Source organism: Malaclemys terrapin, chromosome 16 (genome assembly GCF_027887155.1).
Source record: "Malaclemys terrapin pileata isolate rMalTer1 chromosome 16, rMalTer1.hap1, whole genome shotgun sequence".
NCBI lineage: Eukaryota > Metazoa > Chordata > Testudines > Emydidae > Malaclemys > Malaclemys terrapin.
In genome coordinates, this window is record NC_071520.1 from 15,597,220 (window position 1) to 15,625,135 (window position 27,916).

At 41.9% G+C, this 27,916-nt stretch overlaps 1 protein-coding gene across 1 annotated transcript; it reads left to right on the forward strand.

Moving 5' to 3' along the window:
- Nucleotides 1-4,557: 4,557 nt before the first annotated feature.
- Nucleotides 4,558-27,916, forward strand: TOP3B (DNA topoisomerase III beta). Its single transcript, XM_054006691.1, has 18 exons — nucleotides 4,558-4,662; nucleotides 6,025-6,188; nucleotides 7,040-7,171; nucleotides 8,238-8,344; nucleotides 12,612-12,686; nucleotides 13,637-13,833; nucleotides 14,308-14,464; nucleotides 15,630-15,743; nucleotides 17,543-17,633; nucleotides 18,003-18,157; nucleotides 18,418-18,523; nucleotides 20,179-20,325; nucleotides 21,089-21,262; nucleotides 22,105-22,233; nucleotides 22,727-22,876; nucleotides 24,042-24,142; nucleotides 24,416-24,617; nucleotides 27,382-27,916. Exons 2-18 carry the CDS (start codon nucleotides 6,119-6,121, stop codon nucleotides 27,849-27,851), a joined length of 2,577 nt encoding a protein of 858 aa, XP_053862666.1. The 5' UTR covers nucleotides 4,558-4,662; nucleotides 6,025-6,118; the 3' UTR covers nucleotides 27,852-27,916.

Consider the following 27,916-nt stretch of genomic DNA (forward strand, 5'->3'; position numbering starts at 1 on the left):
GTAGTACCTGAGGAAAGGGGGAAAGGCAGCTGTATGCCAATTTTGTGGCTCCCCGAACCTGGTATTTTGGCCCCCTCTGCAAATTAGAGCAAACTCAAAGCTGGTCTAATTTACAGCTGCAAACAATCCAAAGAGGGATTGCCAGAATCTCTGACACACCACACATACTGGGATGGAAAGGGTTGGCATAGAGGTGGCTATGTCAGCTTTGTGCTAAGTTGGAATTCCTCCAGGCCTCATGTGGCCAGATAAGCCAGCTGTACAACCCCTTGCACCATCAGAGATGCACACACAAAGGGACCGGAGCAGGGCCAAGGATCAGGCCCAGGGTTTTTCAGCCACAAATTAGAGAGATGCTACAGTACCTCCATAGTTAAGGATGTGTCACAATTTTTATGTTAAATTGGTCATTAAAATGTTGGTTTTTTACTACAGGAAATTGAAAATATGTATTTGACATATCTGAAGACCGTTTTAACTTTCATCCTGATTATTCCAGATGTTCTCCAGATGTCTGAGGAATAGAGAGTTTGAAACAGCAGAATGCATTGGCTTTAACAAGTCCCTACTTCAGAGCAGCCAAAGAACTAAGAACTTTTTGTTCATTTTGATTTTTCTTGTACAGGTAATTTCAGTCACCAGTCAACAAAACTTACTTCCAATCAGTCAAATAAAGTGATTTGTTCCTACAGAGAATGTGCATGGAGAGGTACATTCTTTCCTCACTGCTTCCCACTCTATTCTGTTTAGGTTTGTATGCTACAGTCATCATTGCGGTATCTGGGTGCCTCCTGGCACAGAAGGCCCAATAAGCAGTGGAAATTATGTGGTTCCATTGTGGAGGGGGTTGAGGTAGGGGCCTATTGGGATCCTGCATAAAGGGTTTGCAAAACTTGCATATTTGGGGGCTATACTTTTCAGAAGTTTCCTCCACTGTAGCACATACGGGCACATCGGAGTTTGTAAGTTGATATGCAAATACACTGATCCATTAACCAACACACCGGACCCACTGTCACCCTCAGAGGGGAGCACAGCATCCTTCAAACTCAACAGCAGAGGTGGAATGGCTCTGCTGCCCCCTGTGGTGTGGGGAAAGTATTCCATTCTTACCTCCAACCCAGAAGAAATCTAACCTAACCAGTTCCAGGATCTGGCCCAGAATTTGCTGTCTTCTCTCTGCAGAGACTACTGCAGTTGGAAAGGCACATTTCTAAGTCAGGCTTCATTTGTAAGTAAGTGGCAAGTGAGCAATCAAAATCTGATTAATATTTTAATATTTTATTCAATCCTTAGTGATCTTGCCAATAGCTTGACCTTCTAAGATAAAAGCCATTTCTATTTAATTCATTATGTGGGAGGAAATAAAGTAGTTCTTAACACTCCATCTTTGTTCCTTTACATTCCAGAAGTCAGAGACAGTGAGAGAGGTCACCTATAAATTGTGCATCTATGGCAAGGAACCACGAAGTGAATGAAGGATGAAAAGCTTTTCTAAACACAGAAGTTGCACTGGTTTAACTTAAATTAGTTGAATTAACTGGGTACAACTTTTGTGTGTGGACTCTTTTATATTGGTTTAAAACTGATCATATCAGTTTTGCTTGCACATTTGATGTAAGTCAGGTTTAAAGTGACAGAAGAAATCTGTACACAATTGCACTGGTTTAACTAAATACCGGTAGGTATAAAATTACACCTTTAGTTATATTGGTAACAACTTTGTTTGTAGACAAACCTAAGTGAAAATCTTAACTGTGATTATTAGGATCCCTGCTATTATTAGGATCACCAAGATATTTAATTGTACTTCAATATTGCTTCTTGCATGTTTCTATTTTATTAAGATTCATTGAATAAAGAAAATACATATATGAGAGTCTGAGAGACTTCTAGAATTGATATTATTTTCAACTTATACCAGAATGGTGTCTTAGAAAATAGTACTTAAGGAAATAAATTCTTCTACTGATAGGAAAGATCACCATTGTATTCAGAAACTCTATATAGTTCATTGTGCCAGTGGAACCTAGTTTACTGTAAAATAGGACACTCCATGATTCAAGTAATAAACTGGCTTGTATATGTCTACCACAGCCCTCTATTGAATTTAAACACAACTGTTCAACTGCATATCAAAGGACTAATGTAGGGTATTTTCATTTTTTTTATTGTAGCAGAGGTTAATGTTTTGAGGAGCAACAGTAACTTCTGCTTTACAAAGTCTGCACTGTCCGCTCCACATAGAGGTGCCTAAGAAACAGGTAGTGGCAGGAACTGCTATGTGGAAGAGATCCTAGAGAACAACTTGGTGGGGCAGCTTTTATTACCTTAGTATGGAGAAAATTACCAGCAGAGGAGTTAAGAATGAAATTCTCTCTCACCATGTCCAATAACAGAGGCACGAGGAGGGCAGAGGGCAGCTATTGTTCATCTCCTTTCAATCTTTTCCCAACTTAAGCTCAGCCTGGACCAGGGGCAATTTTCAAAAATTTCCCAACATTGCTTCCAATTCAGCTCCACTAGTGTCAGCAACATTGGGAGCCCTAGTGCCTGATTCTCTGTTGCCTTGAACCTTGTGTAGTTATTGTGGGTGCAACACACACCTGCTTTGCCCTTTGTGGTGGTGTAAACTGTGCAAGGTGCAGGATAATGAAGAATCAGACCCCTGGTGTAGAGAGGGCTTCCATGGCTGCCCGTGTCATAAGCACTGTGTCCATAAAACCTACTTTGATCAATGTTAGATGACCTGGGTCCTGATGCTCCATTGCCCTTGTGCAGTCATTTATACCTGTGCAGTGAGTGCAAAACACTACCACATCAGAATAGTTGTTTTTTACATCCACATGCACTGTTGCAAATGATTGCATAAGGTGCAGGCAGTTTTGACAATGCTCATGATTTTATTGTGACTCTCACAATATTTGGTATTACTCTTAAAGCCCCAGCTCCCAGAGTCAGGTGATTTACTGAGACTCTCAACTTTTTTTTTTTTTTTTAAGGAGGTTTTTAGCCTTCATGGTCATGGACAAAAGCAGGAAAACATGAATCTTAAAGGCTCAAAAAACAGAATAAAAAGAACTCAAATGTATTAGTTTGGGTGTCTATCTTGTAATTTTTCAATGTTTAGAGTGGCAATACTGTGCACTGCCAGTGAGAGTTGGACCCATGGTTCTTTGAATGTAGGGTGGCCAGGTGGCCAGTTTTCGACCAGAAAGTCGGGTCAAAAAGGGGACCTGACAGTGTCCGGTCAGATCTACTGACCAGATGCCCAAAGTCCAGTTATTGTGGGCAGGGGAGGGGCTGAGTCCTCACCCATGCCAGCCCCTACTCAGCCACGGCCACCTCCGTCTCTGCAGATGAGTCCCTCCTGACCCACGCAGGGAGGATGGGAGAAGGGAAAAGCAGTGAGCAACGGAGGGAGAAGGAAAGAGGAGCGAATGGGGGGGGCAGGACAGGAGTGGGGCCTCGGGGGAAGAGGCAGGGCAGGGATGGTTCTGGCAGTCCAGCCGGAGTGTTGGGCTTTTAAATATTACAAAGTCTGCAACCCTATTCAAATAGCGGCTGCTTGAGGCACCACAGTAGCACTGGGGTACCAGTGTGGTTCACGCCAGTGGAGCTGAGCCAGCATGAGCAGATTTCCTCCCAGCCAATGAGCGCCTGAGGGAGTGGGTGGCTAAAGCCCTGTTACAGCCTTGAAAAAACCAGGCAGAAACGGACTGCCAGCATGGGAGAGCCCCTGGGGCAGAGAGGAGCATTGGAGGCACAGGGAAGGGGTTTCAGAGTAGCAGCCGTGTTAGTCTGTATCCGCAAAAAGAACAGGAGTACCTGTGGCACCTTAGAGACTAACAAATTTATTTGCGCATAAGCTTTCGTGGGCTACAGCCAGGGCCGGCTCCAGCATTTCTGCCGCCCCAAGCAAAAAAAAATAAAAAAGCCGCGATCGCGATCGGCGGCGGCAATTGGAAAAAAAAAAAAAGCCGCGATTGGCGGCGGCAGTTCAGCGGCAGGTCCTTCGCTCCTAGAGGGAGTGAGGGACCTGCCGCCCCTGAATTGCCACAGGTGCCGCCCCTCTCCCTTGGCCGCCCCAAGCACCTGCTTGTTAAGCTGGTGCCTGGTGCCAGCCCTGGCTAGGGCCCACTTCACTGGATGCTTTCAGTGGGGAGGCGGAGGTGCATCTCCATGAGGGGGCAGGAGAGGCTGTCCCTGGGGGAGAGGGAGTCCCTGGGGGAGAGGGAGGGGCCAATGACGGAGAGCATCTCCCTGATGACAGGGGGCGGGGCCAGTGGGGGGGAACTAGTGAGGGGAGAACAGCTCCCTGAGGCTAGGGGGCGGGGCCAATGGGGGATAGCCTCTCCCTGAGGACGGGGGGGCGGAGCCAATGGGGGGAGAGCATCTCCCTGAGGCCAGGGGGCGGGGCCAACGGGGGATAGCCTCTCCCTGAGGACGGGAGGGGCGGAGCCTATGGGGGGAGAACATCTCCCTGAGGGCAGGCGGTGGAACCAATGGGGGGAGAACATCTCCCTGAGGGCAGGGCGGCGAGGCGCGCGCGCGCGCGCTCTCTCTCTCGGAACTGGGGGGTCAGTCCCCTGCAGCTTCCGGCGCGGTGTGACCCGGCAGTGGTTGCGGTGTCAATGGCGGCGTACGGAGGCTCTGGGGCCGGTGAGCGTGCCGCTACGGGGGGCGCCTTCTGGGTCAGGGGCTGGCGGGGAGACCCCGGTACCACCCCGGCGGGACTCGGCCCGTCGAGCGGCGCAGCAGGGGCCGGGACGGGCCCCAGGAACACTTCGCCTTGTCGGGGTGTCTCAGCGGAAGCGGCCGGGCACTGCTGGGCTGAGCAGGGAGGGAGTGGGACCGGCAGCCTGTAGCCCGGGTGGGGCCTGCCCTCGCCCCGGCGCAGGGAGCCTGACCCCCAGGGGCGGGCAGCTGGGCAGTGACAGGGCCCCTCTCCTGCGGTGAGATCGGGCCGGGCACAGCGCTCCCTGTGCGGCATCCCATCTGCAGCTGGTTTTCTGCTTAGACAAGCCAGGGCCAGTGTTAGGGCATAGCAAGCAGGGCAGTTGGCTGTGGCCCGATGCCACAGGGACATCCCCCCCCCCCACGAAGCTAAGGGTTTGTCTACACTGGCAATTTAGAGTGCTGCAACTTTTTGCCTCAGGGATGTGAAAAAACACCCCCCCCCCCCCCAGTGCAGCAAGTTTCAGCGCTGTAAAGCACCAGTGTAGACAGTGGACCAGTGCTGGTAGCTACACCTCTTGTAGAGGTGTTTTTTTTTAGAAAGCGCCACAACTACACAAGGCACGTTAAAGCAGCGCTTTAGCGTTGCCAGTGTAGACTAGCCCTAAGTTGCTAGGGCTTTGGCTTCCGCCCTGGGTGGCAGGGCTCAGTGCCCTGGGCTTCAGCCCCATGCAGCGGGGCTTCAGCTTTCTGCCCTGGGCCCCAGTGAATCTAACACTGGCCCTGCTTGGTGGGTCCCCTGAAACCTGTTTGAGGCCTCCCCAAGGGCCCCAAACCCCTTGTTGAGAACCACTGGTTTAGATAACCTGGGAAAGGAGGATGGGGAATGAGAGAACTACTTTGTTTGTTTTGGACTTGGAAAAACAGTGTTTAAGAATGCTAGTTCCCATTATGGACCATCCATCCTGGAAAGTTGCGTTTGATGAGTGGGAAAAAAAAATCATGGGATTTTAAACTAGGCTTCCGAAAGTGGAAATTTCTATTTTCTCTAGTCATTTAAAAATGTCTGAAGCCCCCAAAGGAGTTCCTGGTTGGAAAACTATTGCAGCTTTCATCCTGGAGTGAATTCTTAGTCAAGCTATAAACCTCTGCATGTTAATAGAAATGCTGACACCACTAGTAAGTAACCACAGGAGTAGCTAAAAAAGTGCTAAGGGAAAGGAATAGCTATTTGAAAAAGAATAGGAAGGAACAGGAAAATGTGTATTGTTGTACACTTTTGTATACCATTTTTTCCACAAATGATTTCACTTAATTTCGAGCTGTTGTGTTTTTTTTTCTTTTTAGGTCGAAGGATAACACAGGGAGAAAAAACTGTAGTTTATGCTAAGCTAAAATTCCACGATTAAGGCGTGAAGCCCTTTGAACTCCTCAACTGAAAATGAAGACCGTGTTTATGGTTGCAGAGAAGCCTTCTCTGGCTCAGTCTATAGCCAAGATCCTCTCAAGAGGTAAGATGGAAAATTTGCTAATCTCTTCAGTCTTTTTTGTTTCTCTTTCTGACAAACAGCATATTTGTATTGTAGGGGCTAAATCCATTAGAACATGTAAGCATATGGCTTTGCTTGGAAGTGAAGCAGTTTACTGATTGCATGTTACAAAGGCTACTGGACTTCAGGGAAGTTGGGAGCTAAAAAAGCCCTGGACAGCTAACTTGGATGCTGTTGGGCAGCTGTCACCTCCCAATGTTAATCTGGGCTGCCAGCTGCAGACAGCTGATCATGGGGAAGCTGCATGGCATTCAGAATTTAAAAGATTGTTCTAGAGCTCTCCTACATCATTTCATTTTCCCGTCCCCTCAGACAACCATAAAATTGAAAAATAATGTAGCAGCTTCTGTGACAGGAGTCTGCTTTTGTTATTTAATATAGTATTTTTACTGTACATTGAGGTGTACTGTTGTTGAGAGATGCCGAATAAATAGCAGATCCCTTGCTCTGAGGTTTTTCTGGCTTAAAGGCATGAGCTGGTAAAAGTACAGATCATATATAGAGCAGAATGTGTTCATTATACTTGTATTGATCCACAGGACAAGTTGAGCTTTCAGAAGGAATTTTTGAAAGAGGAGAGGAAGGAAGTTTGGGATATTTTAAATAGATGGGTGTTCCAAATATAAAGTGATATGTTAATAAAGGCCCAAAAGTGGGAGTTGGCAGGAGAGAAACTTGTTTAGAGTGTGGAAAAGAGTTTCAGGGAAATCTGAGTTTAGAAACAGAGGGAAGAGCGAATTTCATGATGCAAGAAACAAGATTACTTTCAGTATTTTAGCGCCTGTTAATAATTATTATTTTTATTGTAATAGGAAACATGTCCTCTCATAAAGGGCTGAACGGAGCATGCTCTGTGCATGAGTACACTGGATCATTCGTAGGACAGTGTGTCCACTTCAAAATGACATCTGTGTGTGGTCATGTGATGACTCTGGATTTCATAGGTATTGTCTATCTGTTATCTGTTTGAATTTGCACAGTTTGTACAACTATTTAAAAAACAACAACACTGGTGCAAAGTTAACTCTTGATGGTAAAATCAGAGTCGGCGCTGCAGTGAAAATTGGATAAGAGAAAGGAGGGTGAAAGGAAGGATAGCCTTCAGGTTAAGACATGGACTAAGGTCGGAAGCTCTAGGTTTCATGCCTGACACTGTAACAGACTCTGCGTGATCTAGGGCAAGTCACTTACCTTCTCTGCCTCCATTATTTTAATTTGTAAATGGGGAGATGAGAGGCTAAATTTGCTCAAGTTTGTAAAACACACTGAGATGCTTGAATGGAAGGTACTTTATAAATGCGAAATATTATTAAAAGGGCACTGTTTAAAATGTGATGGAATATTCAAGGCATTGTGTAGTGGCTTAAGTACATGACTGGAAACTAGGAACTCCTTGGTTTCTAATGTTATCTCTGTCACTGATTCACTCTGTGACATTGAAGTTGTCATTTGAGAACTGTTTTTCAATCTGTAAAATGAAGATGATACTTAACTACCTCACAGATGTTAGGAGGATTTAATAGTTTGCACAGTGCTTTGAAGAGGTACGGCACTTGTTAGTGCTAGAAATTACAATCAACAATGACTTTGAGATATGGAAGATAAAAGAAACAAGCTAATGTGACCCAACTGACTGTATAGGAGAAACAATGAAATTAACTATGCATAAAGGACTGTTAAATGCTCAAAATGAATAAATTGCCGAAATAGAAAAAAATAGCTTTTTTTCTCCTCTTTAATCTTTCAATTATAGCAATGTGTTACAAAACAAATTTCCTTTAGAAATGTGTTTTTAATTGCTGTCCCTTTAAAATATGACTGATCTTAATATAAATCCAAGTTAGAGGTCATTATGGTACCTGGTGGAGGCGTATGAAGGACTGACCTTCCCTAAAGAATGCTATTTCTGAAGACAGCATGCTATGATAAGCTTTGAAAGCCATGTGTTTGTACAATAAATGTTTCATTTAAGGTATTTAGAACTCCAGTTAATACTCTTTCCCATTTCAGGAAAATATAACAATTGGGACAAAGTGGATCCAGCAGAACTCTTTAGCAAAGCCCCTACAGAAAAGAAAGAAGCTAACCCCAAATTGACTATGGTGAAATTTTTACAGGTACTCTTTGCGATGTAGGCAGGGGGCTGGACTTGACCTTTCAGGGTCCTTTCTAGTTCTATGAGATAGATATATCTCCATATATTTATTTAAAGCTGGTGTTTTTTGGGAGGGGAGAAATTAAATGGTTAGTGTTCTCTCTAACTACAAGCATGACTAAATGTGTGCATCTAGGAACAAAGAACAGAGGCTTCATATCCACAATGTGAGGATTCTATCCTGGGGAAACAGTGAATCTGAAAAAGATTTGGGGATCGCTGTATATAATCAGCTCAACACAAGCTCCCATGCGATGCTGTGGCCTCAAGGGCTAATGCAGTCCTTGGATACATAACCTCTCTACTCCTGCTTGAGATTACCTTGTTATCTGGCTTCTTTATTTAGCACTAGCGCAATTGCTGCGGGAATACTGTATCCAGTTGAGGTGTCCACAGTTCAAGAAGGATGTTGATAAATGGGAGAGGGTTCAGAGGAGAGCCACGAGCATGATTAAGGGATTAGAAAACATGCCGTATAGTAATTGATAAGCTAAATAGATTGAGCTCCCTGAATGTAAGAGAACGTTAAAATTGTCACCCCTTACAGCCTATAAGTACCTACATAGGGAACAAATATTTAATAATGGGCTCTTCAGTCTAGCAGATAAAGGTATAACATGATCCATTGGCTGGAAGTTGAACCTAGATACATTCAGACTAGAGATAAGGTGTACATTTTTAACAGTGAGGGTAATTAACCATAGGAACAATTTACCAAAGGTCATAATGGATTCTCTATTGTGACAATTTTTAAATCAAGATTGGAAGTTTTTATAAAAGATATACTATAAGGAATAGTTTTAGGAAGTTGTATGGCCTGTGTTATACAGGAGGTCAGACTAGATCAGTGGTTTTCAAACTGCGGGTCACGACCCAGTACTGGGTCGTGGAATGTAAGGCATTGGGTCACGGTGGCTCTGGTCAGCACCGCTGACCAGGCTGTTAAAGTCCCGTCGGTGGTGCTGCCCGGCTAAGGCAGGCTAGTCCCTACCTGTTCTGACACCACGCTGTACCCTGGAAGCAGCCAGCAGCAGGTCTGGCTCCTAGGCGGGTGGAGAGCCACAGGGCTCTGTGCACTACCCCCGCCCAGAGCACCGGCTCGGCACTTCCATTAGCCGGGAACCTTCCAGGGCATAGCAAGGTCTGCAGCGCCAGGACAGTTAGGAAGCCTGCCTTAGCACCCCCGCTACGCTGCTGATCGGGAGCCACCTGAGGTAACAAAATCCCATATCTTTGTCTTCTGGCGATTAGTGTAAACTTGTGAGGTTCTACAGTGCTTCATTTTAATAGTGGAAACCGAATCTGTCTACCCCCAACCATTTCCTTCTCCTTTCGGATGATTTTGGAAGGGTACCATGTCCTCCACAATACTGTAACATGTCCTCCAACTCTGCCCCCAAAGGGGGGGGTGGTTTCTCAAAGTCTGAAATATATGTTACTTCTTGAATTGTAGCCATCTGTAACATTTTGGAGATCACCCAGACCAGTAATGTTCTCTTGCACCCCGTCTTGTAAATTCGATGTCTTAATGCTATGCTGTTATGATTCAGCACTTTGACACCAGTAGCCAGCCTGCAAGCATAATCCCACCCTGGCTTCCCCCAGGCTAGTTACTTTGTGCAGAGTGACCTCAGAAATCCCTTCTGATCCTGAGTCCCTCCCAAGTCTGTCTTCTCGAGTTCTTAACTACCTGACACTTGGACTTTTCCCTGCTGGTTTATCACCCAGAAGGTGTGAAATCTGCCCCCAATTCTCAGTTCACTTTGGCACATACCCTCCACACAATTTGCACAACAGAGATCTGCTTGAGGTAGAAATGAACAAAAAAATTATTTAATAGAAAAATCATAGATTCAACGATAAAATAATAAGGAAAAGCAAACGCATACAAGTTACACAGAAAATAAACCATCTCAGGCTTTACACTTCTGTACAATACTAGTTAAATACCCTTTTCCTAATACAAATTACCTGTTTCCTCTGAACAGTTTCCCAGCATGCCCTCTGTCCTAGAGGGGATCCATTGCTTCATAGACAGCATCTCACTTAGATGCTGCCCCTCGGTTTCTGGATTGCCTTCACTTCAAATGCTCTGTAGTCGTTTTTTCCTTTTTCTCAGACTATGGTAATTCATGGGAAGGGAAGGGGTGTGTGTGTCTCAAACTGGGGGTTTATTTTCAGTTTCAAGTTGTTTCAGGATTTTCCCATTAACCTTAATTGTCCATTGTTGTCTCTTCCTGACTGGACAGTGCTTGGAGCCTGCTCTGGGAGGTTTCCTCCCTGTCTGATTGCCTCACCACACTGCTAGGAGGTGGTGCGGTAATGCAATATAGTTACAATTACAACTTTCTTCACATGTATTTGTATACAGGTTATAGTTATGAATGAATACATATATCTCCTAGTGACCATCAAGTCTAGGACATTACAAGCTTTCATAAGACCTTATTTGACATATTTTTATACACAATAACATTGTATATAACCAGTTGATTCAGTTGCTTATTCTTTGGGATTCATAGAATCATAGAATATCAGGGATGGAAGGGACCTCGGGGTCATCTAGTCCAACCCCCTGCTCAAAGCAGGACCAATCCCCAACTAAATCATCCCAGCCAGGGCTTTGTCAAGCCGGGCCTTAAAAACCTCTAAGGAAGGAGATTCCACCACTTCCCTAGGTAACCCATTCCAGTGCTTCACCACCCTCCTAGTGAAAAAGATTTTCCTAATATGCAACCTAAACCTCCCCCACTGCAACTTGAGACTATTGCTCCTTGTTCTGTCATCTGACACCACTGAGAACAGCCGAGCTCCATCCTCTTTGGAACCCTTGGTGTCTGGACCCTGACTGTCACACCATTTTCACTACAGCCCGTATCTTGGGAGTCGTGCCTTTCAGTGTGCTAGAATACCATCTGGAAAGAGCTAGATAAGTGTGCTCCTAAATCTGGGGATATGGCTACACTACAGGGCTTACAACAGTGCAGCTGCACTGATGCAGATGCATCGCTGTAGCACTGCTAGTGCAGACGCTCTAAGCCGATGGGAGAAAGCTCTCCAGTGGACTTAATTACTCCAGCCCCTGCAAGCGGAGGTAGCTTTTTTGGCAGAAGAAGCTCTCCCACTGACAGCACTGTCCACACTGGTGCTTAGATTGGTGCAACTTAGGTCGCTAAGAGGGGTGACTTATTCATGCCCTTAAGCTACATAACTTACACTGACGTAAGCTGTAGTGTAGCCATAGCCTCAGTCTTCCTCGCTACAGCTCTTTGTTAATCCACCAGGCCTTCTCTCTTTTATTGTTATAAGCGGCTGTTTGCTTCGTGCTAAATCCTTGCCCCATTGAATTCAATTTTGCCTTTGCTTTCAGAATTTGACCCTTGATGTGTCACTTTGTACAATAGGCACAACAGGCACACAATTCATCATTTCACAATTCACTTCATTTGTAGCATGCATAAGCCCTGGAAAGTAAGCTGTTTATTAAAACTAGTTATGTCCTTTATTTACCACTCCCCACAAATGCAGTCTCCAGAAGGCAGCTGTATTGCTGGATGTGCAGTGTGGGGGTGATTGCTTTTACAAAATAATACTTTTTGGAAATCATAACAACAATTTGCACTTCTGTCCTTCTGAGGATTGAGTGCGTTTTCAAATAATGAATTAAGCTTTATGACTTCCTTGTGAGATGAGATAATAATATCCCAGTTTTAAAGCTGTGGAAATTAAGACACAAAGGTTAAAGGACTAGCCCAAGGTTATACACACTGTCTGTGGCAGAGCCAGGAATAGAATCCAGATGCAAGGAAGCTGTTGAGGTGTATAGTCATTAAGAGATCCCAAATAAATAGTAGGTTTTTGCTCTGAGATTTTTCTAGTTTAAAGGCATGAGTAGGTGCAGTACAATCATACACCAGTGTGTGTTCATTATAACTATATTGATTCACAGAACAAGTTGGTTTTTTTCAGGTGGATTTTTTTGAAAAAGTGGAGGGAGGAAGGAAGGTGGAGAATATGATCCCAGGTGTCTTGGCTACTAGTCCCATGCTTTAGCCACTATACTCCTCTTCCCTTCTACTGTGGCCCTTCCCCCAAATAAAGTCTCTGTTTCATCACCAGTTTGGAATTTGAGTTCACAAGTGTAGAAGATAAATATACTAACATTGAAAGAGTTAGGATCAGAAGGAAGTTGCTTTTCAATTGTTGGAAAACTTTAATTTCTTTTATAGGTGGAAGGAAGAGGCTGTGACTACATTGTTTTATGGTTGGATTGTGATAAGGAGGGGGAAAACATCTGTTTTGAGGTAAGATTTTCATTACTATTTTATTATAAAACCATAACACATGTAGGTTTACTACACATTGTGTTACCAGGCATTTTACTATTTTGTGGATATGTACTAAAGGCTACACAAATTAGACTAGTAGATTTTTAAGGCATGGAATAACTTGGTGAATAACTCATGGATTTTCAACGTCACGGGCACTAGTTGAAAATCATAAATCAATCTTGTAGCTTTTGTTTGTCTGTGGCGAAGGTCCTTCTACATCTCACAGCTGGAATAGTTGTTTTACTGTCTTTGTAAAAACTTGGCCACCACAGTGCTCTGTTAATTGGGAAGGTAGAAATTTTAGCTCGTAGAGGCCACCTTAAAGTGCACGAGGGATTTGGATTTGGTACACAATAGGTATAGAATTAAAATTAACAATTTTTCCACAAAAGGATATAATGTATCACTTTGTACAACCTTACTTCTGTACCTATCCCACACCTGCAATTAACACACTACATTAGTGGATTTTGCTATGTTTTATTTAGTGGTTTTAATAAAATAGTGTTCATCTGCAGCTTTATTTAGCACTGTCATAATGACTGAATTGTCTGAGGCCTTAAAAGGTTAATTCAGATTGAAGCTGGCAAACTTTTGTAGGGTGATGCTGTGAACTCTATCAAGCAAAATCCCATGGGTATTTCTTCTTTGCACTTGTCTAGAAATAGTGCTTCACTTTCACCATCTGCCAGTGTCTAGTAAATAGGTGCTTATGATGTGCTTATTCCTTAATGTGTTTCTAATGTGTATATGAGCAATACTGCTCTTGCCAGCGTATTAATGGAAAAGCATGAAATCTCATTGGTGGGAAGAAAGTGGTAATATATTGGCTATTATTTTGTGTAATCTTTGTTATAGAGATGCACAGACACGAAAACCCTTGCCCTCCTATTACTGTTAACACATGCTTCTATTTCCCTTAGGTTCTTGATGCTGTTCTTCCTGTTATGAATAAACCTCGTGGCACTGAAAAGACAGTTTACAGAGCAAAGTTCAGTTCCATTACTGACACAGACATCTGTAATGCTATGAACTGCCTGGGAGAACCCAATCGTAATGAGGCTCTGTCAGTGGACGCCCGTCAGGAGCTGGATCTGAGAATTGGCTGCGCATTTACAAGGTAACAGAGAGGATTGTTCTTGTGCTGATAGTTGTTTACCTAGTTTATACATATAATATTTTTTTAATTAAAACTGTAACCCTAATTTTCTTTTTAATTTTAACTTTTCTGTGAAATTTAATTCCGTTTTTATGAAAGAGCCACTGATTGTCCATTGCAGTTCTGATATATATGTTCTCTAGCTAAAGAGTCTTCTTGAACCAGGCTCTAAAAATGTTGTATACCCTGACTTCTATCTCAGTCCCTCTTCCCAGTCTCTTCAAGAGGTAGCAGGATCCTATGTGGAAGGGTTATTTATTTATTACATTGACTATTAAAGATTTTGGTCACTCTTGAAAAAATATTCTGAGGTCTGTGTGTCCTTACATTGATATGTATCCATGTGAGTTTATGAAAATTTCCCCTTTTGAAGGGAATAGAATTTATTAACATGCAAAAAATTTTAAACAATTTTGTCAATATTTTCTCTCTTAGGTTTCAGACTAAATATTTTCAGGGGAAATATGGCAATTTAGACAGTTCACTCATCTCCTTTGGGCCATGTCAGACCCCGACACTTGGATTCTGTGTAGAAAGACATGATAAAATCCAGTCTTTCAAACCTGAAACTTATTGGGTGCTGCAAGCCAAGGTAACTTTTTATGCCATTCATAGTTGTGTGTTTTTGTATATGTGAAATTTAGTGCACGTTTTATCAGTAAAATTAATTTTATTTTGTCTCTATGTATTAACTTATGCACTTGTAACAGCTCTCTAGAATTCAGATTGCCTATAATTTACAGTCTAAAGAACGGATGGATTTTTATTAATTTTATATGCATGTGATCACTCTTCATAGAACAGATTCAAAGATGTCAGCTTTAAATTAAAGTGATTATATGCACAGTTTGTCAGCCTTCTTGAATCCTAGCAGTCTAAACTTGGATTCATCCAGAATGATTACTCAAAATGGGTTGCTTCAGAGAAGTAAGTCCCTGCACTGATCCTCTAGTTATAGTCAATACATGATTTAATTAGCCTGCCAAAAACGCAGTGCTGAGACTGAGAGTTTTGAAGCAAAGTGTAACACTCTGTGTGCTAATTGCCAGGTGAGTCCTTTGAATACTTTGGTAGCTCACACCAGTTTCACTAGCCTTGCTGGTGTTGAAGCTCTGAGAACTAACCAAAAAGTTGTGTTTGTGTGTACACTGACTTCTTTAAACAAGTAGTAGCAGGATGATAAAAAGCTAATAGACTGCTCTATCTTAAATGAAAAGATGAAAGTTAATGTGTGTCAGTTCTTGTTTCCTTTACCAGTCCTGCATGATATGCTTCTCCTGAATGTCAACATGAAATGTTGATTTCTGTTCTCCAAGAGCCTAAGTTTATTAGCATCTTTACCAGGATGGTGCAGGTTGATACTTTTTTACAATCAGGATTTTAAAACTGAATTGTATTAGTCATCTCTGTCTAAGATAATTACAAATGGAATAGTTATCTATATTTACAAACTATTTTGATTTATCTGCTGCCTATTCCATGTCATTTAAAACACCCACAATCACTAAGGAACTTTAAATCGGTTGTTCAACATTTCAGTTATTTGACTACTCTGCAAGTACAATGAAACTTATCAACCAGACCCTGAAACTCCAGCTAGGCCATCTACAACCCTGGCCCTAAGAATCCACATCTTTCTCAGAAGTCCATGCAAAAGGAGGCTTTAGACGGTGCCTGGAAGTTAATAATACTTGAGTGTGTCAGCTTGTACTTAAATACAAAAAACTTAGATTTTTTTTCCCCCTACCCCCCTGTAGGTGAACCATGAAAATGAAAGTTCTCTCACTTTGGAGTGGGATAGAGTGAGGGTGTTTGATCGGGAGATTGCTCAAATGTTCCTAAACATAACAAAGATGGCAAGAGAAGCAAAGGTAAGAACAGTAGAAAGTACAAGTAAAGCCATATATCATATGGCTTAAGTAGTAAATAATTTATATATTTTTTTCCCCTATATATATGTGTGTGTGTGTATATGTATATATGTGTGTGTGTGTGTGTGTGTGTATAAAAACTTTTAATTCTGAAATAGAAAAGGTATTCAATAAAATGTCGTTTTTGTCTTGGTTTTAGTTCCATTTAGTGTGCATGCAGAATGAAAGGTAGAAGAGCTATGATTGTGGTTAATGTCATTTTAGTGGTACAGGCATGTAGTCTTCTTAGTGGAAGCCCCTTTCCCATTGCACCTAGCACATTGGGGTCCTCATCCATGGATGGGACACCTAGGCGCTTGATAATACAAATAATAATATTGACTTTGGGAGTTGACATCACTCATGGTGGAAGGCAGCTTCCTTTAGACAAGAAGTCTGTATTACTAAACCTGCTGAGAAATACTGCTTTGTCCTTGCTGAATAGATTTTTTTTTTTATTGATACTTTATAAATCAGAATTTAATTACTTATATGACAATATTCCTGTAGTGAAACGCTTGGTTGTGTGTATGGTTAGGGTTTCTGTTTTGGGGGGGTTGTTTTTAGCAATTTTTAAATTTTATGCAGATGTCCAAAAACAGGGGTTTTCCAGGCTTTCTGTTTGTACATACTGTAAAGAGTAGTCTCTTTGTAAATCTTTCCTAGTATTCTTAAACAGATTTAAAATTTTATGTTTAAAATTAAATATACACAAGTTAAGAGGAAAGGTACTGTACATCTGGGGTCAGGCTTGGGTTATGAGGGATTACAGGTATCGGTTGCAAGGATGAAGATACATACATATCACATAACCAGCATAGACCCATCAGATAGCACTACATAAAAGCACATGGGAACCTTTTGTGTGCACCAGCAGAGCCTATATGGACCAAGTAATGCATTTAAGAAATCACACCCCAGTAGTCCACACTAATGCATAGATAAGCCTTTAGATACAAGTAATAATTTCTGGTATTTTTCAGATAAACATCTGGAGATTTTAGGGGTTTTTTGGTATAGTGGGTTTTTATTGGTAAAACCTAAAACAGAAGTCATACATACATAATATTGTACAGTCTGTATAGCCAATTAACTGCCAGTTCTATTCTATACAGTACTTGTTTGACAGTATGTTTGGATTTATGTGCTTAAACCCAGCAAGTTTCCAAGAATGTGGATGAAGCCTTTAAAAATGTGGATCATAGATAGAACTGATACTGTACGTGGATTAAGGACTGAATCATTAGCTGATTGAAGTGACATGCAGCTGAGGGGGTGGGAGGTAAAGATGTAATAATATAATATATGGAGATGCCTATCTCATAGAGCGGGAAGGGACCCGGAAGGGTCATTGAGTCCAGCCCCCTGCCTTCACTACCAGGACCAAGTACTGATTTTGCCCCCTCAAGGATTGAACTCACAACCCTGGGTTTAGCAGGCCAATGCTCAAACCACTGAGCTATCCCTTCCCCCATCAGTAAGCTGCCTCTCTCCATCTTCTAACCTTGGGGCTAAACTGGCCTCTAGCACAAAGACATCTTAGGGCCAGGTTTTCAACCTTTACTAAAACTTCCCTCAATCAAATTTCCTTGAAATAAGAAATATTTTAGGACTTGGGGGACACTAGCCCAGAGAATAAAACAAAATAGATAATACAAGCCTGTGTGGTGCTGTTAGATGATGAATTATGAAACTAATGCTAGTATCACGAATTAAACATGATCAGAACTTACTGGGGAAATGCTGTTCTGTTTTTTAAGGTAGAATCTGTGAGTAAAAAGGAGAAAGCAAAGCAGAGACCACTGGCACTGAACACGGTGGAAATGTTACGAGTTGCCAGCGCTGCTTTGGGTATGTAGATAATGTGGAGATATAAACGTTTCAGTTTTAAAACTGTTCTGAAGAGAAAATGTGTTGGGTTCTGACTCATCTCATGAAATAAATGAAGCACATTTAGAACACTTTGTTAGCATTGCAGGCAAGTGATTACTAGCTACAATGTAATATAAGATCATTGTTTGAGCAAAGCAGAATTGATATAATTTAGAGAATTTGTCAGCAGTGAAGTGTTGGGTAAAGTAGCAGATTCTGGTCATGAAATGCTTTTGTAGAAAATACACACACCATAGTAGTGCATTTAAGACCTGTCATGGGAAAATGTTTGCTATGGCAGAGATTAATCTTCTGCATAGCTCTATGATTTTTTTTTTTTCTTTCCAGGAATGGGTCCACAACATACTATGCAAATAGCAGAACGACTTTATACTCAGGGTTATATTAGCTACCCTCGAACTGAAACAACCCACTATCCAGAAAACTTTGACTTGAAAGAATCTTTGAGACAGCAGACTAATAACCCTTACTGGGCAGAAACAGTAAGTATATGAAGCAAAATTTGAAATGCTTTACAAGTTCTTTCTTGGCCAGTGTTCTAGGAAAAACAATATCAAGAAATCCATGCTCTCAAATAGCACAAGCATCTCTTAACGGTCTGTAGACCTAAGTAGTCAATATACAAATCTGTAACTATTTTCTGTGGTTTGTGTTCTTATGGATTTGATCTGTAAGCAGATTAGTCTGTAGAGAGACTTGATGTGTTAACTTGTTTCTGCTTTCTCCTTTTCATTTTGTGTAGGTAAAGGCATTGCTGTCAGAAGGTGTTAATCGTCCAAGGAAAGGTCATGATGCAGGGGACCATCCTCCAATTACTCCAATGAGGGCTGCAACAGAAGCAGAACTAGGTACACACAATTCTTACTATAAAAAAAAACAGAGGAGTTTGCAAGAGGGTTGGGTACCTGAGACGGTTTGGAAACACCAACTGGTATTTTCAGGAAAAACTGAGTCACTGATCCTGTTCTGGTGTGTAATAAAAAAAACCCAGTAAAGTTAGTGACTGCACCGGAACTCCTGAAAAGCTGAAATAGAAGTATAAGGAACAGTAGATTAACGTACAGAAAACTACATTATATTAATATTGAAAATTGACTTAAACTCATAATGGCAAGGAAATTCAGAGCTAAAGATGAAATACTATACTTGTGCCTGTATATTACAGTACCTTTAAGTTCAGCGGGCAATCAATGTATGCTGTAATACCAAAGCTTGACAGAGTGGATTTAGAATAGAATGACAGCTTTTAAGTCTGAATTTATTTTCTATGGGATTGTAAGTGAAATATTTAGTAAAGTAACTGACTCTTTTTGCATTTTCTATAACTTGTCTTTTTTATTTAAATTAATTTTTGCCTTCCTGTACTCTGATCTCTCAAAGGGAGTTTGTATAGTTAAAAAAAAAAAAAAAGGATAATCCATACACTGTTGTTTAAAAACTGTAATTAAAATCTTTATGGAAAAGAGATGCTGGCACTAATCTATAGTTTTAACGAATGCCTTCAACTTTCCATAAATAGATCAGTAAAATAGTCATAGCTTCAACAGAAAAGGCAAGAGGGGATTGAGTGATTGCATAATCCTTTTATAGAGGCCTACAGTTAGGTAGAACATATTGGGCATGGGAATGGGAATCAAGAGCTGTGTTTTTATTCCCAGCTGTGCCGGCAGCTCATTATGTGAAATCTTGGCAAGTCCATTTAACCTTTCTGCAGCTCAGTTGACCTACCTTAAATTGGGGATAATGATGTTTACCCATCTTTGTAAAGTGCTTTGAAATCCGCAGGTGATACTATAAATGCTGTTGCTAATAATAATAATAATAAATTAATTATTACTATTACAGAAGCATTGGAAACTCAATGAAATGTAAGCTGTGACTTTGTGCTAAATTAAAACTAGCAAGAGGTGATCTATTGTAACACTTGTGCGAGTGGCCACTAGAATTTAGTAATAGGACTAAAATTGGGGTTAGGTTTTTGCAGTGGGATACAGCAATAGTATTCTAGCACTAGAGATGCAAGTTCAGATCCTGATTTTAGATCATAAATAAAAATAAATGTGAGGATCTTGGCCTAATCCTGTCAGTTGCGCACACAACGAAATCAGCTCACAAGATAGCACAACTGGGATTCTTTGCTCAAGAGAGTATTGGCAGCAGTTCTGTAGCAGACATGTGTGAGGAAACTTGCGTAGCACTTGCGTGACCTATGCCTAGTTCATTCCAGTGCTACTAATCTTTCACTTTCATGAGAACTAAGTTAACTTATAGCTTAAATAAACTCAAGGTGCTATTGTGCAGAATTCTAATGTGTTTTGGGTATACAGGAACTTCAAGAAAGAAATATTAAAAGAGAAAATAGGTGAACTTTTAGATTTGTTTAACTTTAAGTGCCAGTTTTTCCTGAAAAGTTTATAGAAAACTTTTTTTTTTTTAAAACGAGTATTCTATAGAGCAACATGAGTAGATTTTATGTGGGTAACAAGGTGTTGTGTGTCTTCAGGCGGTGATGGATGGCGATTATATGAATATATCACTAGACATTTCATTGCCACTCTCTGCGCTGATTGCAAATATCTCCAAACCACCATTTCTTGTATTATTGGTCCTGAACATTTTACCTGTGTAGGAAAGATGGTTATTTCACCAGGTAAGGAAAACATGGGAACAACAGTTTGTTTAGTTATGACTTTCTTCTCTCTCTAGCCCCAAATAAAAAGTTGAAGAGGAATTAAATTAAAAGCGGGGGTTTTGAGGCCGGGGGTGGGGAAGATTTAAAGCTTTTTTTTTTTTTTTAGATATTAAAATAAATAAACCAACTCTTGCTCTCATTCCCACACTTGGATTTCCCAGTGTGACCCATTTTAGGAGTTCTGTTCCAGTTGTGCCCACAACATGCTAAGAAGCGCTGCCCCTGCACGCAGGAGGAGACACGAACTGTTTTAGATTGTATGCTCTTCAGTCTTTTATTTATATTTGCTAAGGCAAACTCATTGTTGGTGCTAAAAGGAAATAATTTAAGGCTTTGTGCTAATCTTGCCTAATCACAATTGGTATTTTAAAAAACCCCTCCTGCCCCTTTGAAGTTCGATCTCACACCATTCTATTTCTGGCCAAGGAGGGCTGACTTTTGGGGCCTGCCACCAGCATTCCAGAATCAACACAGAGGGGTTAATGTTGGGTGGTGGAAGCAACTCCTTCTACAGATTCAATGCATTATTTCCTTAATGCTCCCAGCCTTGTCTTAGGGAACAGGAATCTGGTATCCATGATCTTCTGTGTGGCAGTGCAAACAGCCATTAAGTCAGCTTCTCAGCCTTGACTTGTGTAGTACAGCCCCAGTTAGAATTAGAAAGTATCTTGCCTAATGAAAGTTGTGGAATGGTTCAGTTTCCATTTATTTTCATTTACAGGGTTCACCGAGATTATGCCCTGGCAAAGCATCCCGTTAGAGGAGAGCCTCCCCAACTGTGAGAAGGGAGATGTTTTCCCAGTCAGTGAAGTAAAACTGCTGGAGAAACAAACAAATCCTCCCGATTACCTGACTGAAGCAGAACTCATCACACTGATGGAAAAACATGGCATTGGTAGGAACTTGTCTCCCTTACATGATGTAATACTCCTCCCAGAGGGCAAGGAGTTGCCCTTCTGAAGTTTCTCTGTCAGGAATGACCTTTTAGTATTCCTGTAAATATGTTCAATGATGGCTTATGTTTCCTCTCAAATCACAAAGTCCTTGGCATCTTTTAGGTGGCCTTCAAGAATCTGCCTGCACATTTCTCCCTCCTTCTCTCCTATCATCTCATTTCGTGTCCACTACTCCTATGGCCAAGGAGCACCAAACCGTATTCCTTGTATAATCCCATCAGTGTTACTCCTCAATTAACCAGAGATTATATGTGCTCCCTCCATCCAAGGACTGACTTTTACAGCATGCTTTGTACATGTTGGCTCTGGTATCTTAATGTAGCATGTACATTTCAGTATTATAATATTTATTTTTTACCTAAACTGTTTCCTAAGTACAGTGAACTGCACACCTCCAGTCCTGCTGAAGAGGCCTAGTTATCCCGCTTATTCTAGTGGAGTTTCAGTCATATATTGGCCGACAACATATAATACGAGAAAGCTGTTGCCATAATAGTGGTCTCCCTGGAAGCAGCAAAAGAGTTAAAAGCAAAGTACGTGTTGCAGAATTCTTGTAATGGAAAAGTCATTCCTGCAGATTTGAAAAGAACATACGAATTATTAAACAAGAAGGGAAGAAGTAGCTGAGAAATGGAGAATGATGTGGAAAAGTGGGGAGAACTGAATGTTCGCCTTTGCCCAAGGCATGAGAGAGAGTTAATGTCTCCTTTACAACCAGGAAAGGGGAAGAGAGACTAGAATAATTGCATGTAAAGTTGTAATTTGTGTTCGTGCGTGACAGGAACTGATGCAAGTATCCCAGTTCACATTAACAACATCTGCCAGCGGAACTACGTCACAGTGGAGAGCGGTCGCAGATTGAAACCTACAAACCTTGGCATTGTTCTGGTTCATGGTTACTACAAAATAGGTCAGTTGCTGCTGTTTTATTTTCTGTCGTTTTCTTTTCATTTAACTATGTTCCTGGACACTGAGGGATTTTAAGGGATCATTCACTACCCCAGACTGCAGAGCTCATTCTTGTTGTGGAAGCATAGGATTTAGGTTGTGCACAATTTGTCCCCCCACCACGTGCTGAGCTGCAGTGATGTCTGGAGAAAGTCTCTTCTTCACCCCCTGGGAGAGAGGAAAAGCACAATGACTGCATCTCTAGGGACAGGAGGGTTCATAGAGAAGAAACCAGGTAGTAGACCTTAAAAGGCTACTGCCAACTTACAAATCACATTTGTCTGAGAATGATGTACTTGTAATCCCTAGCATTATAACTAAAAATTCGTTTTTTTTTTCAGTTTGCATTCTTTGTTCATTTTGAGAGCGATTTGTCTGACAAATCCCCCCATGTTGTCTGCCAATCTCCCTTCTTGTTTAATTGCTGCTTCCCATTGTCTCTCTGACTTTGTTAGATGCAGAGTTGGTGCTTCCTACAATCCGCAGTGCAGTAGAGAAGCAACTCAACTTGATAGCTCAAGGCAAAGCAAACTATCAGCAGGTTCTGGAGCACACCCTTGATATCTTCAAAAGAAAGTTTCACTACTTTGTTGATTCTATTGCAGGTAAGGCTCCTTCACATCTAAAGTTCTCCAACTCTGGCTAATTGTTGGTAAGGAGTTGAGAGAATCCATAATTCTTTAGGAGATTTTTCAAGGGGCTAGGTACACAGAGAACTTGAATGAACAGCTGTTAACAGGGCATTCATTCTGGAGTGCCTTTGAGTGTCAGGATACAGCGTCACCAAGTCCAAATGAACCCCTTCCAAGGTATTAAAGAGTCCGATAAACTAACAGTCTGTCTGCCCTCGCCTAGGATCTTCAGCCCCAGCTCTGGGCCCTTTAAATTCAGCCCTTTATTTAGGCTCCCAAATAAGCTCCAGACCTTTCTTGGGGTTTATGCCACTTTACCTGTGGCTGGTTGGGAACCTGGGGCTACCCACTGCTCTGGGTTCCAACCCAAGGACCCTATGAACAGCCATGTGTACTTCTCAATTCTGTTAGTGGCTGCTTCTTTCCTGGGCCCTTTAGCTTTACCTTCTATCCCAGGGTTGAGGTTCTAAGGTCCTCTTTCTCCCTGAAAACCCAGCTTTGCAAAATGCATCCAGAAAACGAACTGTGGCTATTCCTTACATTTGTTTGGCCAGAGAGGAGCAACCTGCCTTGCCCCTGTGATCTTACTCTGAGCCAGGAACTGAAGTGCTAAGGGAAGACAGCTCCTTTTATCTGGGCCAGCAGGGTCCTGGTTGGCTGTTACTAGCACTTCAGGCCCTTGGAGGGCCAAGTCTGTGTGGGTTCCAAAATAGCCACTTTGAAGAAGCCTCTGTAGACAAACTTGCTTCTTGGGGTGGGGTGTAGTAGGACAGCGGGGCCCCCAGCTGGGAGCTGCTAAGGCTGAATACACCCCATCACAACAGCGCACACACAGTCGCACTTGAAATCTGTCACCTGGATGCAAGGTGGTAGGTATTAAGAAGCAAAACACTAAAACTGGCTGAAATATATTGTCTTATGCATGCTCATTACAGCTCTTTTTAGAAAGCTTTTTTAATACATATATTTGTTTTGCAAACAGAGTGTACAGATACAGCATGTTTGTCACTAAATATTGTATCTGCTTCTGGCCCAACCGACTCCTTTCTCAGACTTTTTGTGCAGAGAGAGGGTGATTTTCACCATGGGAAAAAGGTAGCAGCAGGGTTCCAACACCTATGCAATTTCTTTTCTGCAGGTATGGATGAATTGATGGAAGTGTCTTTTTCACCATTAGCTGCCACAGGCAAACCTCTTTCTCGCTGTGGCAAATGCCATCGTTTTATGAAGTACATCCAGGTAAGGTAACCTAGAGATTGAGTTTGTACTTCAAAAGTTACTTGCTGAAGATCAATAGTTAAAAATATCTTTTGCCTTAATACATTTGGGTTCATCTGTATCTCGTCTCAGATGCCTCTCTGTAAAACATAATAGAGCTTCTCCAAAGGCCCAAAGGGGGTTTTCCCCATGGAGCAGACCAGGTGGCAATAATAGTTGGGTTACTGGAGGTTTTGAACCTTACAAAGTGGATCAGAGCTGTCGCTTATTTGGAGATTCTTCTTCTATTTCCAGGCCAAGCCAAGCCGTCTGCACTGTTCTCACTGTGATGAAACATACAGCCTTCCCCAGAATGGTACCATCAAACTCTACAAAGAGCTGCGTTGCCCCCTGGATGAGTTTGAGCTGGTGCTGTGGTCTTCCGGATCCAGAGGAAAGAGCTACCCACTGTGTCCATACTGTTACAACCATCCACCCTTCAGGGACATGAAGAAAGGTAGAGCTTCCATTGAGAGAGAGAATGATCAACCACATTGTAACCATTTTAAAAGCAATTGTTTGTTTGGTCTTTTGTGATGCATTTTTAGTAGATTCCCAGTCAGTGGTACAAATGTTAAAATGCTGTTCTGTTCAGTTAAATAACTTCGAAACCAAATCACAAGTGTCTATATCTGTTGCCTCCCAAAGGTTCCATATCAAATATGCCGAGTTTAGAGCTGAAAAAGTGCTTTTTCTAACCAAGTTTCTAAAAACAAGCTGGGGCCTGCTCTCTGCCCCTTGATCGTCACTAACAAAGGTTTTGCAATTGGATTTTAGTTCAGTTAATGATGCATGAGGAATAGTAGAAACCAGTTTGTTCTTTCACATCTTTATTGGCTCTTCTGTGCTAAAAGGAATTCTTTAAAATTGTTCAGTATCAGAGGGGTAGCCGTGTTAGTCTGAATCTGTAAAAAGCAACAGAGATTGCCTTGCATCTGAAGAAGTGAGGTTCTTACCCACGAAAGCTTATGCTCCCAATACTTCTGTTGTTAGTCTTAAAGGTGCCACAGGACCCTCTGTTGCTTTTTAAAATTGTTCGTCAGCCAAGTAATTGGCTATGACTTAAAGATACACAGGAACAGATCTCTTGAGTAGGAAGGTGCTATTTTTTTTCAGTCACATTTCTGGCTGTTCCTGCACTTAAGAATCTAACAGGATTTCCTTGATAGATCCCTGTCTACAGGGATTGATTTTAATGTCTGAACTAATCTTTTTGATACTTGCTGTGAATTTCCTTTAGACTGAGAAAAGATACTTGCTAGAGCTGGTAAAGCAATGAGTTAAAGGCAGGGAAAATAGGGGATTAACAAATTTTTAAATTCTTTTTGTTCGCTAACTTTTTAAAATGTGTTCATTATTAGCTCAACTCTAATTTTTAAAAAAGTTATTTGTGACCATTTTACTTCGATAAATTCCACCAAGTTTGTCTGTGTTGGCAAAATAATTGCCACAGTTCCCCAAAATGAATAATTTGCAAAATATCATGATATTTATCAGTCTCAGATTTGGCCAGTTATGTTGAAAATAGAGCCTTTTTCTAAACACCCGTAATGTGGAGTGGGATTTTTTTTAAATATGAAAACCCCTTTACTGTTGTTTGCAGTAATGTATTATTTCTCAGTTTATAAAGCGGGCACTCTGAGCACTGGATGGACAACTGCAGCTGCTTTTATAAATTAAAATAAATTAGAAAGCAGCCTCTCTGCACATGCAGGGAATCCTTCATAACACTCAATATATTCAATGCATCTTATTGAGCATTCCGATGAGAATAACTTGCAGACTAATATGCAGTAAGTTTCATAGATCTCATTGTGGCAGACATGGAGCTGCTGTGTAATAATTTTATGAATTCTGTGCGTGACCTGATCAGTGAGATAATCACTGTGTAGCTATATTGGGTTATTGGGTCGTCCCATGGGAATGTATTGGCCTAGCTTAATAGGAGGCTATTGTAAAAGCAGGCAAGAAGGAAACAGAATGGCTCTAGATAAAAGATCCTGAGAGAGAGGAAGGGAGGAGTTGTCAATGAGCTGTCCCTGGAGAACACAGGCTGACAAGTTCTGCAGGATTGTTTGAAACAACTGGGGCCTTCCCTGGCTTCAAGGGAATGGTAAATTTAAGGGAAAGACAGGAATGTGTGTAGATTTGGTCAGTGTCTTAAGATCTTTTTCTCTGCAATGCTTTGGTTCTAAATAAACAATACTTTTCTTTGAGAGGGCTCTCTGGTCACTAGATACCACTACTTGTAGCTCCTGGAGGAAAGGGAACTGCAGGTACTGAACCTAAGTCAGTCTTGCAGAGGCAATCATGGTTGGTACCAAGGGACTGCAGCCCAGGGACAGGTCTGAGAGTGCTGGAATCGTGTGATTTTTACCACAGGCAAAGTGGTGGCTCACAGCCTGATACCTGAAAGAGGAGTGCACTCAAGGAGAGACCGGGGTGTGTGTGTCAGAGGTGCGTTTAGCCTGGGAAATGTGAGACTAACTTCTAGCTAAAATGCCAGTTTTTTATCATTATGATTCTTGTTCATATTAAGGTAGCCCTTAGAGGCCTTAGTTGTGGATTCGGGCTCTATCGTGGTATGGTAACAAAATACACACACAATAAAAGGTGGTTCCCTGCTCCAAACAGCTTACAGTCTCCATATGAGACAACAAGTGGACATAATAAATCTATTTTCAGTGGGACATATAGTGTATTTTCATTATAAATTTCTCCATTACTCTTCATTGTACAGTGACATTGAGAACTCTTCAGAGCAATCACAGTGGCAGTGCAGGGCAAGAGTTTTGCATGTCCTACTTCAGCTCTACCTTAGCTATGATTCACTGATACTGTAAGCTCCACTGTTGACTTCCATGGAGTAGTTCCACAGCAAACATCAGAATAGTAATGGGTTGATCGGAATGGGGTCTTACCTACTTAAGTCTTCGACCCAATTTTATATCATTGGGTGATTTTTTTATTTTAACATTTGGGTGGGGGTGGTGTCTGTTACTCCAGAACCACTGAATTCTCCTTGTTTCCACATCTAGACTTCTGGGCTGAGAAGACTGAGTTAAGCCTGAGACTTCATCTTTAACCCACTGTATTGTGCATAGGGCTCTCAGGGTATATAGAATACATTTAGCTCTGTTTAAATCCTACATCACATTTCCTGCAAAATGCAAAAATAGAACACAAAGTTTCTGATTATGTGGTTTTACTCTTTTCCCTAGGGATGGGCTGTAACGAGTGTACCCACCCAACATGCCAGCACTCGCTTAGCATGCTTGGAATCGGGCAGTGTGTGGAATGCGAGAACGGGGTTCTGGTACTAGACCCAACGTCAGGTCCCAAGTGGAAGATGGCCTGCAACAAATGCAATGTGATTGTGCACTTCTTTGAGAATGCCCACAAAGTGCGAGTGTCGCCAGAGACCTGCGAGTCATGTGATGCGGCCCTTGTGGATGTGGATTTTAATAAAGCTAAGTCTCCCCTCCCTGGTGATGAGACACAGCATTCAGGCTGTGTCTTCTGTGACCCTGTGTTCCAGGACCTGGTGGAGCTTAAGCACGCTGCCACGAGGCACCCTATGCATCGTGGAGGACAGGGGAAAAGGCAGGGTCGAGGAAGAGGAAAGGGCAGGAGACCGAACCCAAAGAGACCCAAGGACAAAATGGCAGCTCTGGCTGCATACTTTGTATAATGCTCACACAACACCTATTAAAAATTAAACTTTGTATAAAATTTTGTTTTCTTCTCAGTGCATTT

Excerpts from the sequence above, each read along its gene's own strand:
- TOP3B (XM_054006691.1), top strand. The coding sequence starts at position 6,119 with ATGAAGACCGTGTTTATGGTTGCAGAGAAGCCTTCTCTGGCTCAGTCT. Across the intron at positions 13,834-14,307 it reads ATTGGCTGCGCATTTACAAG|GTTTCAGACTAAATATTTTC; the intron begins GTAACAGAGAGG and ends TTTCTCTCTTAG. Across the intron at positions 17,634-18,002 it reads AGTTGCCAGCGCTGCTTTGG|GAATGGGTCCACAACATACT; the intron begins GTATGTAGATAA and ends TTTTCTTTCCAG.